This window comes from Arvicola amphibius, chromosome 4, assembly GCF_903992535.2.
Source record: "Arvicola amphibius chromosome 4, mArvAmp1.2, whole genome shotgun sequence".
Taxonomy (NCBI): Eukaryota; Metazoa; Chordata; class Mammalia; order Rodentia; family Cricetidae; genus Arvicola; species Arvicola amphibius.
Genome location: NC_052050.1, coordinates 23117017 through 23130298, shown reverse-complemented (window position 1 = coordinate 23130298; position 13282 = coordinate 23117017). Strand labels below are relative to the sequence as shown.

Here is a 13282-nt window from a genome sequence, read left to right as displayed (position 1 = left end):
TTATGAAACCCCAGACCAAAAATAAATCACAGGTTTTCCAAGGCTAAACAGTTTTTATTTCTGTATAACTTGGGTGCTCTGGCGTATGTCTCAAAAGACTTATCAGCACTATGCTTGAAAAGGGCAGGAAAGAATCTTCTTTTTCTTTCTTTCCATCAAACCCATTACTATTTTGTTACATTGACAAATGAGAGAGAGAGAGAGAGAGAGAGAGAGAGAGAGAGAGAGAGAGAAAACCCCTCTCTGCCACATGTGATCTCTCGTGGGTTTTGCTGAGGTCGGCTTGTTTAACCTTACTCTAAATCGTGAGTAGTTCTGAGACTGGGCTTTAGTCAAAGCAGTAATGTGGACTGACATAAAAACAAACCTCTCTCTCTCTCTCTCTCTCTCTCTCTCTCTCTCTCTCTCTCTTCTTAAATTAAAAAAATTTGCCAGATAACATCAAGAACATGAGGTTCCAATTTTGACAATAAGATTCGCCTTATTTTTCTAAGAGGAAAATTCTAAATGTTAAAAAAAAAGAAAAGTGTCACCTTGCTTGTTCAACATAAGGATTGAAAAGACCGAGGCAGCAGGTGGCTTTTTAAGAATTCTTGTTGTTGCTCTTAGGGCTTAAAAATAAGTGGGGCGAGGAAGGGGAAAGTTGGGGTTAGGAAACTTAGCGAGAAGCTGGGTAAAGTGGCACATGCCTATAATTACAGCACACAGGAGGTAAAGGCAGGCAGGCAGCTACGACTGTGAGACTACCCTGGGACACATAGTGAATTCCAGCTCAACCAGGACTGCAAAGTAGGGACCCATCTCCAAAACAAAAATAAAAACAAAACAATTACAACAAAACCAACCAACCAAACAAAAATCAATAAGAAATTTATCCCAAAACAACCAAAAGGAACCTCAAATAAAAATTTATGTCTGATTTACATTTTTATTATTTTAAATCATGTGCTATTGTACATGTGGGGACCAGAGGCATCCGCTCTCCTGCAGATGGAGTTGGTGCTGGCTGTGAGGCAATGGGTGTGGGTGCCAACAATGAAACCCTTATCTCCTGGAAGAACAATACTTGCTCTCAACGGCTGAGCCACCTCTTCAGACCCCTGCTTTACACGTTTTAACAATTTACCAACTGAACATGATTTGCTCGTGTAGTTTTGTGGATGGAAAACTGGAAAATGGGTGTGTGCATATTAAGAAATAAAATTTACCATAAAAATATTGATGGCCACGATTTTTTTTTTTTCACAAAAATTACGAAGGCATTGTGATTTGTCAGGATGCTGGAGACGGTTCCCACCGAGGCAGACGGAGAGCAATTAATGCCTTAATGGAAGGGCAGTTAGCCCTAGAGGTCTCTGCAGATGGAACCCTTCAGAGGGTGAGCCTTCAGAGGGAGAGTGACAGACAGAAGCTGCCACACTTAACTCTCTCTTGTTTCCACAGCCACTAGATGTGGAACGTTTGTGTCCCTCACTTACCAGAGTGTGTCCTAAGGTGTCCCGTGAGCGCATCTCTCCTTTGGCATGCGTAGTTGCAGAGGTGACACTTAAAAGGTTTTTCCCCTGTGTGCAGCTTAATGTGGCGGAGGAGGTTACCTTTCTGAGTAAAAGATGCCCCGCACTGATTACACTGGAACGGGCGTTCACCTTCAGGGAGGACGGAAAAGGAGAACTCTCATCACAAGGCCAGTGGAAAAGCATGTGCCCAGATTAGACGCCCATGGCGAAAGCCCATCTCTTGGGCGGTTCTGCCCTCGCTGAGAGGTTGCTTGGGAACTACATTCTGTGGTGCAGAGAGTTGTGGGATCCTCTTCTTGCAGAACAACACTCCCACTCAGTATAGCTAGTCTAGTGATCTTGCTCTGAGTCAGTACCAAGGGACACAGCAGCCTTGGGAGCTGCCTAAAGGTTTTTCTACTTCTTGGCATCTGAAGGCGGTCACCTTTGAAGAAGGGCTCAGAGAGTCAATCCTTCTTGTATTTTTGAGACAGGACCTCACTCTGTAGCCCTAGCCTGGAACTTGCTCTGTAGACCAGGTTGGCACAGAGATCCTCCTGCCTCTGCCTCCTGAGTGCTGGGACTAAGGTCATTGTTTTGTTTGGTGGTTTTAATCTTTTCTTTTTTGACAGGGCTATTCCTCTGTGCCCAAGGATGGCATGGAACTCATGATGGTCCTCTTGTTTTGGTCTCCTGAGTGAAGGAACCGAGCCATTGAGGCGCACTTAGATACAAGATGTAAGGTGTCGAGACCCAGTCTTTCACTCTGGAGTCCCTGTACCAGAGGAGGGTTACAGACTCAGTGTGACTCGTTCCTAGGCCTTCCTATGGACTCCTTGTTTACCACATGAAGATGTATTTAAAACCGACAATAAAACCCATATCCTTTTATCCATGAGATCTGAACCCAACAGAGTAAGGGCACCTGCTTTCATGGATGTGCCGTGTCAAAACACTTGGAAGATTTTTCCAGCTCCTGCTTACTAACTGAAGGAAAGCTATCCAGCTAACCTCAATGGCTATTTTCATTGGTCAGTCTCTCTCTCTCTCTCTTTCTCTCTCTCTTGCCTCACCCACCTCCTCTCTCTCTCCCCCCAGGTCTCACTTTGCAGCACTGGCTGTCCTGGAACTCATATGTAGACCAGGCTGGCCTTGAACTCAGAGATCCACCTGCCTCTGCCTCCCCAGTGCTGGGGTCAAGGTGTGTGCCACCCCATCAGACCTTTGTTAGTCTCTCTTTTTTAAAATATTTATTTATTTATTACATATACAATATTCTGTCTGTGTGTATGACTGCAGGTCAGAAGAGGGCACCAGACCCCATTACAGATGGTTGTGAGCCACCATGTGGTTGCTGGGAATTGAACTCAGGACCTTTGGAAGAGCAGGCAATGCTCTTAACCACTGAGCCATCTCTCCAGCCCCCTGTTAGTCTCTTTTTATTTGTAGTATTTTCAGTGTGTTTGCCAAATGCATAGTGAAGCAGGCACTAGGGTCCCTGGGTAAAACGGGAGTGCAAAGAGCAAGAGAAACATCAAAACTATAGCAGAAAGTACCGGAGGAAGCCAAAGAAAGACCCAAACTCCGCCGCTTCGTCCCTCCCACGGTCGCACACGGACAGTTCTGAGAACTGAGAGAGGAGACTATTTACCAGTATGGCTTCGCTTATGCACCATCAAGACATTGAAGCTGATGCAGGATAATCCGCACACATCGCAGTTCATCTTCCCACCGGTCGGCCTGCCGCCGTCGTACGGAGCGTGTCTCTCCAGCTTAATGTTTTCATATTCGTTATATTCCCTCGCGTAGCTGTAAGGAATCTCGCGCTCCTCTGCGCTCCCCAGGGGCTCCGGCTTCAACGCGCCGCCGTCGCCTCTTTCGCTGCATTCATCTTTCACTTTCATGGCGTCTTCTGCAGGGGACATGCATGCGAGAAATGAACAATGACTGTATTCGAAGCTGTGAAGCCGCTCAGAAAAGAGGCCCACAGTTGGCGAATAAATACAGAGGAAGCTCACGGAACACTGTGTACATACAAAGCAAGAGAGGCCCAGAGGGTGATCACTCATTATTAGAATTCAGAACCACAGTTACACACACACACACACACACACACACACACACACACACACACACACACACACGGCAGTGTCCTAGGCCATCCAGAAGATTAGAGGTAACAAGTTTTAGCTGTGATTATCCAAAGAGACCGGGAAACAAACGTTTTGAACAGCCTGTCCCTGGTCCTTGGAGAGAAGGAACAGCCTCAGATCTTTCTTGGTGGCTGCCGCTAAAAAGACAATGGGACAAACTCTTTGGTTTCGAGATGAAAATATCATTTTGATGCTACGAAGGCCTCCGGGCAACGCACTAAGATTGAGAGCGGGAAAGCAGAAGCCATGTTTTGCCTTTCCTTCCTGGGGAACTGAGGGAAAAACTCTTATTCTGTCTTGGAAGCGGCAGAGCCAGCGCTGAAAGCAGAGGAAGCGCTAGTGTTAGTGAACAGAGCCGGGAAGGACAAAAGGATGCTTTCATTGGACCCAATTGATGGAGGTCAGCTGGGTCCAACCCAGTTAGGGGAAGAGATAGCTAGACCTAATCTAAGTAGGACTAAGCTCAAGATCCCAGATCAGTTAATTATAGGACTGGGCTTCAGAAGAGGGACTGGTCCAAGTATGTTGTATGGCTAAGTATTTTTTGGGGGGAGGTGGGAGGGAGTGTTTCAAGACAAGGTTTCTCTGTGTAGCCCTGGCTGTCCTGGAACTTGTTCTGTAGATCAGGCTGGGCTTGAACTCACAGAGATCCACCTATCTCTGCCTCCCATGTGCTGGGATTAAAGACGTGTGCCACCGCTGCCTGGTCTAAGTACTATTCTTTAAATGGCTGCTGCACTGTTGGGCTTTTTTTTTTTTTTTTTTTTTTTTTGGCAGGTGGGTACAGTCAGAGGGCTGGAACTCAGAATCCTAGGCCAGCATTCCTTCCCAGCGACCTCTCAAGGTATGCTACATTTGTGTGTGCGCACGCATGTGTGTAGGCCAAAGTCAACTCAGATGTCACTTCTCAAGAGCTGTTCTCTCTCTCTCTCTTTCTCTCTCTCTCTCTCTCTCAGCTGGACCTGAGGTTCTGTGATCAGGCTAGGCTGACTAGCCAGTTAGTGAGCACCAGAATCCTCTTGTCTTTACCCCCTCAGTGCTGGATTACAGGTGCCTGTCATACCTGCCATTTCATTTAGGGGCTGGAGATCAAGCTCAGGCCTTCCTGAGTGAGGCGAACACACACGTATGGTAAACTGAGGCACTGCCTAAGCCCTCTACAAGTCTTTTAAGAATAACATAAGACACATAGAAGGCACGCGGGATGAGGTAGCATACAACTTTGGTGCCAGCGTTTGGAATGCCGAGGCAGGCAGATTTCTATGAGTCTAAGGTCAGTGTAGCCTACACAGTGAGTTCCAGGTCAGCCTGGCCTCCACCTCAAGGAAAAAGAGTCCTGAAAAATTTGCCTCATGGGACCAGCATTTGTAAGAGATTTACATATATAAAGTATGCTATGTAAGCGCTTATTCACTCAAACACTGAGTTTTTAGACATCGGAAGCTTTACTTCTCCACAAAGAAACGCAAGTCAGTGGAATTGAGAAGGAAAGGGAATTTAGAGATCAATTTCTCCCAGCTTCTTCCTCAGATGGGAAGCAGAAACCGCCACTTTCCCGATTTTGCACAGCCAGTTCCTGGCACAGGTGTGATGAAGACACTACGCTAGCGCAGGAGAGATGATTCAGCAGCTAAGAGCACTGGCTGCTCTCACAGAGGACCCGGGTTGATACCCAGCACCACAGGGTGGCTCACAACTTCCCCAAATCCCAGTTCCAGAGGATCTGATGCCCTGTTTTAACTTCCACAGGAACACGGGAGGTCACAAACAGACTTTCAGTCAAAACATTTATACACATAAAGTAATTTATTTCTATTTTATGTGCACTGATGTTTTGTCATGGGTGTTGGGTCCCCTGGAACTAGAATTACAGACAGTTGTGAGCTGCCATGTGGGTGCTGGGAATTGAACCCAGATCTTCTGGAAGAGCTGTCAGTGCTCTTAACCACCGAGCCATCTCTCCAGCTCAAAATATAAATTTAAACAGCAACAACAACAACAAAAAACTAAACTTAAACTATCAGTTAGTTGGCTTGCCCCCATACACTCATATCAAAAAAGGCTAAGTGGCTGTTTAACAGGTCTATTCCACGCCCTTCCTTCACCGGGGTCGATGTAAAAACCCAAAACACTCTGAAAAAAAAAAAAAGATGATATTTTTAAAAGCTACATCCCTTCCAAAACACATCAGAAGTGTTGATCCCGCTGTCACAGGAGGAAGTACAAGAGCAGCTGCACGGGCTACCTTCCACCCCAGTTTCAATTTTCACTTCTGTCAAGGTTACCTTTCATCTATATTAACTGTGCTTGCTTAATAGAGCAAGACAAAGCCTAAACCCCCACTGCCAGGGCCACGGCTGCCACTGTTCCACGGCTGCCACTGTCCCATGGCTCACCACAGGTCACGGTTCACAACCTCCTGACTGCAGCCATGAATGGCTGCAGAGCAAGGAAAACACACACCACGTTTGTCACCCTACGAATCTTGTTAATCTTCCTTCTTCCCTCCCTCCTTCCCTCCCTCCTTCCCTCCCTCTCTCTCTCTCTCCTGCATGGATCTTTCCTGTTTTCATATGGAATCTGCTTCCTTGAGTGTTGTTTTTGGTTTTGCTGTTTTTCACTTTTAAGAGAAGAGTGACCGGGAGCTGGCACCCTCCTCTCTGCCTCTGTTGCTCCAGCTGTGGGTGACGTCCCCCCCAAAGCCTGAGTGCACTTCAGTTTGCATGTAGGCGTTGAAAAGAACCTCAACGGAAAACTTCTTCTACCAAGAACCAAAACCAGTAGATTGAAAGGAGCAGCAGAAAGGAATCCTTTTCATTTGGGTTAGAAAACGTGAACGGGCCGGGCAGTGGTGGAGCACGCTTTTAATCCCAGCACTTGGGAGGCAGAGGCAGGCGGATCTCTGTGAATTTAAGACCAGCCTGGTCTACGGAGTGAGTTCCAGGACAGCTAAGGCTACACAGAGGAAATCTGCCTTGAAAAAATAAGCAAAAAAGAAACGGAAAGAAAGAAAGAGAAAATATGAACGTGACTGCACTTGGGCTACTACACACTCAGTGACTTTAGAAAGCAGTGGGACCCGAGCGTGGCCCTTTCTCTAAACAGGGGTCTGAGGACAGCTGCTTCTTTCATTATGATTTTGGCTGTGGAGGCCAGACCTGGAACTCAGTACTCCCCTCCCCAGCCCAGCTTACTCTCAGAGCTTGACTTTCCAGTCCTCGGCTGTAGAGCAAGGAAGGCAGTGTTTAAGATGGGGGGGGGGTCTGGAAAGCCTAGGAGTCACATGGGTGGGGGCACTGGAGGAGAATATTCGACCAAAAAAGTTCCTGGTATGGTGGTCTATTCGCCAGCTTTAGCTAAACAACCTGGGTAACCTTTCTGCATGGTTACTGGGTTCAGCAGCTCTATGGTTTATCATGGAAAGGCAAACAGAGGGGTAAACTCAACCATACAGGGACAAAGGCACGAAGAGGATTTCTGAGACTATTAGACTCAATGTGGGCCACTGAATCCAAAGCAGGGAAGACACTGGACTCCCCTAATGAAGAGATTCATTCCATATTTTGGGAGGAAGATTTGTAGGAGCCAGAGAAAGGAAGGGATTTTCCTAACAGCCCTAGGAAATAGTAACACACACGCCTACTCAACTACTATCAAACTAGCAATCTATGATTCCAAACTGATTTATTCCTAAAAGGAGAGCTCTCTTCTTCAGGTCTTCGACCCTGGACACTGATTTGGAAATGCCACACTGAGTCGGTCTTTCTGGCTTCAGATTCTCTAAGGAAAACTCCTTCTCTTGTGTTCTTTGTGGTCTATCTGGGATGGCATAGACCTAAGCATCACAAGGAAGCTAAGCACTCTCTCTCCCAGATACTTTCCAGTCAGATCAACACTGCTTCCCTGGAATCCGGCTTCTGCCTCCATACCCCACTGGCTCTGTCCCCTGCAGTAATCCACACACTCAGAAACACGGTGAGTTCTCGTCTGCTGCTCCCCACAACTCTTGGACACCGGACACCGCTCCCCGTTCTTCTGTGCTCTTCATTCTTAGTGAAACTGTACCTCTTTTCTGATTGTTCCCTTCCCCGTGTTTCCCTCCTAATTACTGTGGCTGACCCTCTGTTTGCTTTCCTTTAAGTACTTCTCTATGGCAATTTCACCCATTCCCAAGGGCTCCAACCGACGGCATCTATGATCAATCCCCAGATGTACACAGCTCCACCCGTGACTCTTGGCTCCCCTTCAATCCTCTTCCCAAGTCTTCTAAAGTCAAGCGTTTCTTCCCAGTTACTCAAGCTACCAGCCTCACGACCGTCTTTGTTTTTCTTGTTTGGGCCTCACTTTCATGGACTCATCAGTTTAGTGCTTACCCAATCTCCACCCACCATTTCCCATGCCTTTTTATTCCAAGACCCCATCCCTCTCCTTGATCTGCAGCTTCCATGCTGTTCCCCTCTCCAGCTCATCGTGTGTATTATTGGTCGTCCTAAGACTATAGCTCTGGCCATGTCATGGTCCCGCCAAAACCCTTGAATATTCTCCACTGACCACAAAATAAAGTCCAAATGCAGAAACAATACTAAAAGGGCCTTTTGTATCTGGTTCAAGTTTATCCTGAGGATGCTGGTTTTTACTACTCAGATGTTTTTATCCAACTACACATCTCAGTGTCCTTGGTTTGTTCGCGTTGTTTCCATTGACTAGCCGGTCTTTCCCCAACATTGCCACAAGCCAAAGTCAAATGAATACACCATTTCCCCCACTCTGTCTTCTCCAGTTCCCCCAGCTGGAAAATAGCCTGTTCTTTCTTCCTCTAAGCTACTTATAAATTCTCTCTTAGTCCCTACAGCCATTGAGCCGGCTGAGGTCAGAAGCCACAGAGACTCTGTGTGTATGTGTAGCTCAGAATTCTCTATGACATCACTTAGCCAGGGTCTATAAGAGCAAAGGCAGGCTGATCTAGAGAGTGGCGGCATGAATCAAAGTACATATGGCTCTTGCTGAAGACCTTAGTTCCGTTTCCAGTACCCACACTGGGCAACTCACAACCACCTGTAACTCCAACCGCAGGGTATGTGATGTTCCCGCTGGCTTCTGTGGGCATGGGGACTCATGTGAACATCTCTGCACACATGCACACATTAAAAAAGAAAAGAGCTGAGGTGCTGGGCTTGATGGTACATACCTGTTGTGCCAGCTACTCAGGAGGCTGAGGAGGAAGGACCACAGAGCTCACATGCCTGAGAATATTGTGAGCAATGTAATGAGACTTCATATCAAAAACAGCAACAATGACAACAAAACCAAATACAAAAATGCATCCCGTTTACTTGTTTGTTTGTTTTTTCAAGACAAGGTTTCTCTGTGTTACAGCTCTGGCTGTCCTAGAACTAACTGTCTTTGAAGACCTGGCTGGCCTTGAACTCACAGAGATCTGCCTGCCTCTGCCTCCCGAGTGCTGGGATTAAATGTATGTGCCATCACTGCCAGGCTCCCTTTAAATATTATTTTATTTTGTAGCCAGGTGGTGGTGCATTCCTTTAATCCCAGCACTCGGGAGGCAGAGGCAGGAGGACCTCTGTGAGTATGAGGCTAGCCTGGTCTTCAGAGTGAGTTCTAGGACAGCCAGGATATAGAGAACTACTGTCTCAAAAACAACAAGACCAACAAAATAAAAGACGATTTATTTTGCTTCATGTATATGGGTGGTTTTGTCTGCATGTGTTGTGTGTGTATTACTTGGTGCCTGATGCCTGTAGAGGCCAGAGGAGGGTATCAGATCTCCTGGAACTGGAGTTACAAATAGTTGTGAGTCATGTGAGGTCTGGGAACCAAACCTAGGTCCTCTGGAAGAGTAACCCATTCTCTTAAAACGACTGAACCATCTCTCCAGTTCTCAAATTCCCCTTAAAAACACCAAAACCCAAAAATAATAATAACCAAACTAGCCAGGCATGATGCTACAAGTCAGTGCTTAAAGATGGAGTTGGGGGTGGGGTTTGTGAAGGTCAAGGCTGGGATTACATAGTGACACCCTGTCTCAAAATCAAAACAAAGTCAGAGAACTGACTCCTGAAAATTGTCCTCTGACCTCCACACGAGCATCGTAACATGTATGTCCCTTCGCCTCTCATTTCCCACTAAGGATAGAATAAAACCTGGATATTTTGGAAACATCGCCTTGATCTACTAACTTGAGAGAAGGGCCTCAGTAGTCTGAGCTAGGTTTAAAGGCACGTGCTACTACACCTGGTATACGTGAGACTCAACTTGGGGGTTGTGCGGGTTTGAACCCAGGGCTTGGTACAAGCCAGGCAGGGGGTGCTTTATCTACTGAGTTACATTTCCAGCCAAAGCCTGAAGTCTTGTGAAGCGAACAAACTGTTTGCAATGTGAACCGTCTCCCACTTGGTTTTGCAAATTCTAACCTTATTATAATTAGATCAGGTGTCTTAGACACACAGTTTGAACTGACTCTTCAAATAGCACCCAGAAGCTCCTTAGGCACCGGCAAGATTTTATTTCTTACGTCTGGAGGTGGGTCTCTAGATGCTCATTTGATTATTACTCTTTAAACTGTAAATCTAATTATAATCTGCCTTTTTGTATGTATGATCTATTCCATAATAAAAACAATATTAAAGGCTTCCTAAGTAAATTTTGTATAATTGAACTCGTGGAGAAAGGAACCACTGCAAACCACAAATTGCTGATAAAAGTAATTGCTATACATTCCCAGAGGGAGGGAAAGATGTCTAAATTGAATCTAACCCATAGGAAATTAGATTAAACTAAACTTTCTTAAGGAGCTGCTCTGGGGGACCATTGTTCCCATCTCTGCCTGTGTTCTGGAGGCGGCTTGGGAAGACGGCACACACTAACGCATGCACCCCCTGGAGAGAGTTTTGTCGGCTGAAAAGAACAAAGGTTTGGCTCGCTGGGGCTGATGCACTTGACTTCACTTCCTGGGGTGATGGTTATCACATGAAAGGCTTGTAGTCCAGAGTAGACATTTTTGGTTTCACCTGAGACGCTGCAAAAACAATGGGTCCTGGAGAGGATCCAGCCTCGAAATCCTTCAGGGGCAATAGCAGTCTCAGCCAACTGTGCCTCAGTTTGTTTTTACAGGCACATAAAACGCTCGGCTGGAGAGCAGACACTGTCGAAGGCGCACAGAACAGGCGACTTGGGCTCCTTGAGGGGCGTGTTGCTAGAAGGAGCCCCCGAGAGTTAAAGGAAGGAGCTGAAATTCAGCTCTGGACCATGAGATCTCAGAACTGAACTCCAAGAAGGACAGAGTTGAAGCAATTAGCCTCAAGTTTGCCCGGGATGCGGCCAGGAGGGACAGAATGACAGAGGCTCTTCGATGGGGAGGACAGGAAAGGGCGATGTTGTGCAAGTGTGTTTTACAAGGATGGAGGGTCATAATCGTGAAATCCTCAGCACATGCAGAAGTCAACTGGATAACAAAGACACTTAATCATCTTAATGTGGCATTTTAATGATGCCACTGATTTGCTATGCCAATTCAGAGATAATGAGGCCCTAATGCTACAGATGTTCAGCCAGGCTAAAAGAAAAGGGGGGTAGGATTTTCTAGCATGCCATTTTCTAACTATCCAATTAAACAAATTGTGAATGCACCTAAATAGTTTACCGGGTTTTGACAGCTGTTAATAGGATTTAGAAGCTCGAAGCAGGAGAGAGCAAAATGGGAGATACAGGTTCTGTAGGTGTCTCGCCTAGACTAGACACCTGGAACAGGATCCCTACACATCTTCCCTACAAGGGCCTCTTTGTATAGAGAATGAAAACACTGAATGAAATGATGGGTCATTTCCACTTTCTAGTTCACAAGTTTATGTATAAAGGCATTTGAGAGGAAAACCTCTGATATTTTGAGAACTAAAGAACCAGGAGGAGCTTGGGTATTTAACTACTAAAACTCTAAAGTCTCATTGCAAACGAAACTTCTGGTTAATGAATTGTGGGATCTATTACGATCTTCTCTTGTCTTTAAAAACAAAATGATGGACAGCTATTAATTTTTAAATGGTTATTTTAAGATCAAGAAGAACCAGAAGAAATGAATCAGTCTACAAAGAGATAAGATTCTATTATCTTAATAGCACGGAAATAAGAGCGAGCAGGCTTGGGTGCTATTTGATTGGTTTAGGTTCTTGTTGGCCTTTTAAATTTCTCTGTAAAGAATCTACATGTGCACTGGGTAAATGACAGCATTTCAATGCAAGAGAATTAGCTTACCCCCAATTTAACAGTTAAAAAAAAAAGACCCCTTCTGTTTTACCAATGGCATCGATTTTTGCTTTATTATCTGACCCTCAACACAGTTCATTCACATAATATCAACAATGATTTTGCTCAGTGGCTTCCCTGTTAAAAGGGAGGAGATCGGCTACTTCCGACATCAGAAATACACTGCACCCAACAGGAGATGAAGTTTCAGCAATGCGGCTCAGCTTTGTAGATGCCATGGGACCAGGAGCATTGAAATTTAAGCACTGAAGAACACAGCTCATGAAGGTTCCCTCTGAACCACAGAGCGTTGTAAGTCTAAGGTATCATTTTATTTCTGCCCAACATAAAGGTCATCTTCACCTGGCTCAGCTGTTAGCACTTGTTGCTTTTACAGAGGGCCTGGGTTTGATTCCCAGCACCCACAAGGTGGCTCACAACTTTCTTGAATTCCAGTTCCAGGGGATCCAATGCCCTCTTCTGCCTTCTGAGGGTGTCAGGCACTACTGTGGTGCATATAAATACATACACGCAAAACACACTTACACATAAAGTAAATAAATCTAGAGAGATTACTTTCATCTCTTGCTTTAATCTATACATTATTTGCTATTTGTAATTCCAAGCAGTAACTGTTATGCATAAAAATGAATGAAAATGCAGGCTAAAGAGATGGCTCGGTGGTTTAGCGCTCTTGTTGACCTTGTAAAAGACCCAGGTTCAGTCCCCAGCACCCACATGGTGGCTCTCAGCCATCTGTGCTCCAGTTCCGGGGAATGCCTCCCACCCCTTTAAGAGACCAGAGCTCACACTATAGCTCTGGCTGCCCTGGAACTCACTATGTAGATCTGTTTAGCCTCGAACTCACAGAGGTCCACCTGCCTCTGCCTCCTGGAGTAAAGAGGTGGGATTAAAGTGTGTGCCGTCATGCCGGCTTTGTTTCTGAGACAGGGTATTGTGTAGCCCAGACTAACTGTGAACTCCTGGTCCTCCTACACCTCCATCTTCCCAGTGCCAGAACTACAGGAGCGCCTTGCCATGCTAGACTTCCGTATTATTATTATTATCTCTATTATTGCTATTACTATTATTACTGTCATCTTAAAGCATTCGCTTAGTGGTTATAGAGGTGGCTCTGTGGGTAAAGTGCTTACTGCACAGGCCTGAGGCCTAAGCTGGGATCTATGGCATCCGTGTAAAAAGCCAGGTGCAACGGGAGCACTTACGGTTCTAGTACCAGGGCAGCAGAGGGAGGAGGAGCCCCGGAGTTCACAAGCCAGCCAGTCTTGCCAATTACTTTGCATCAAGTCCCGGTCGGTTACCCAGTCTCAAAAACTAAGCAGGAGGGGAAGACGTCTGACAGAGACACATATA

At 45.9% G+C, this 13282-nt stretch overlaps 1 protein-coding gene across 3 annotated transcripts in view; it reads right to left on the bottom strand.

The window, feature by feature from the left end:
- Ikzf3 (IKAROS family zinc finger 3) overlaps positions 1-13282 on the bottom strand; it is an 89508-nt gene that overhangs the window by 25195 nt on the left and 51031 nt on the right. For 2 of the 3 annotated variants that reach the window (XM_038326346.1, XM_038326347.1), the window contains exons 1-3: positions 7664-7697; positions 3148-3408; positions 1479-1646 (exon numbers count right to left, since the gene is read on the bottom strand). In XM_038326346.1, the coding sequence (XP_038182274.1) occupies positions 1479-1646; positions 3148-3408; positions 7664-7697 (463 nt within the window). Of the gene's footprint in view, positions 1-1478; positions 1647-3147; positions 3409-7663; positions 7698-13282 lie in introns of those variants that run through there. The other variant, XM_038326345.1, reaches the window with a different exon arrangement.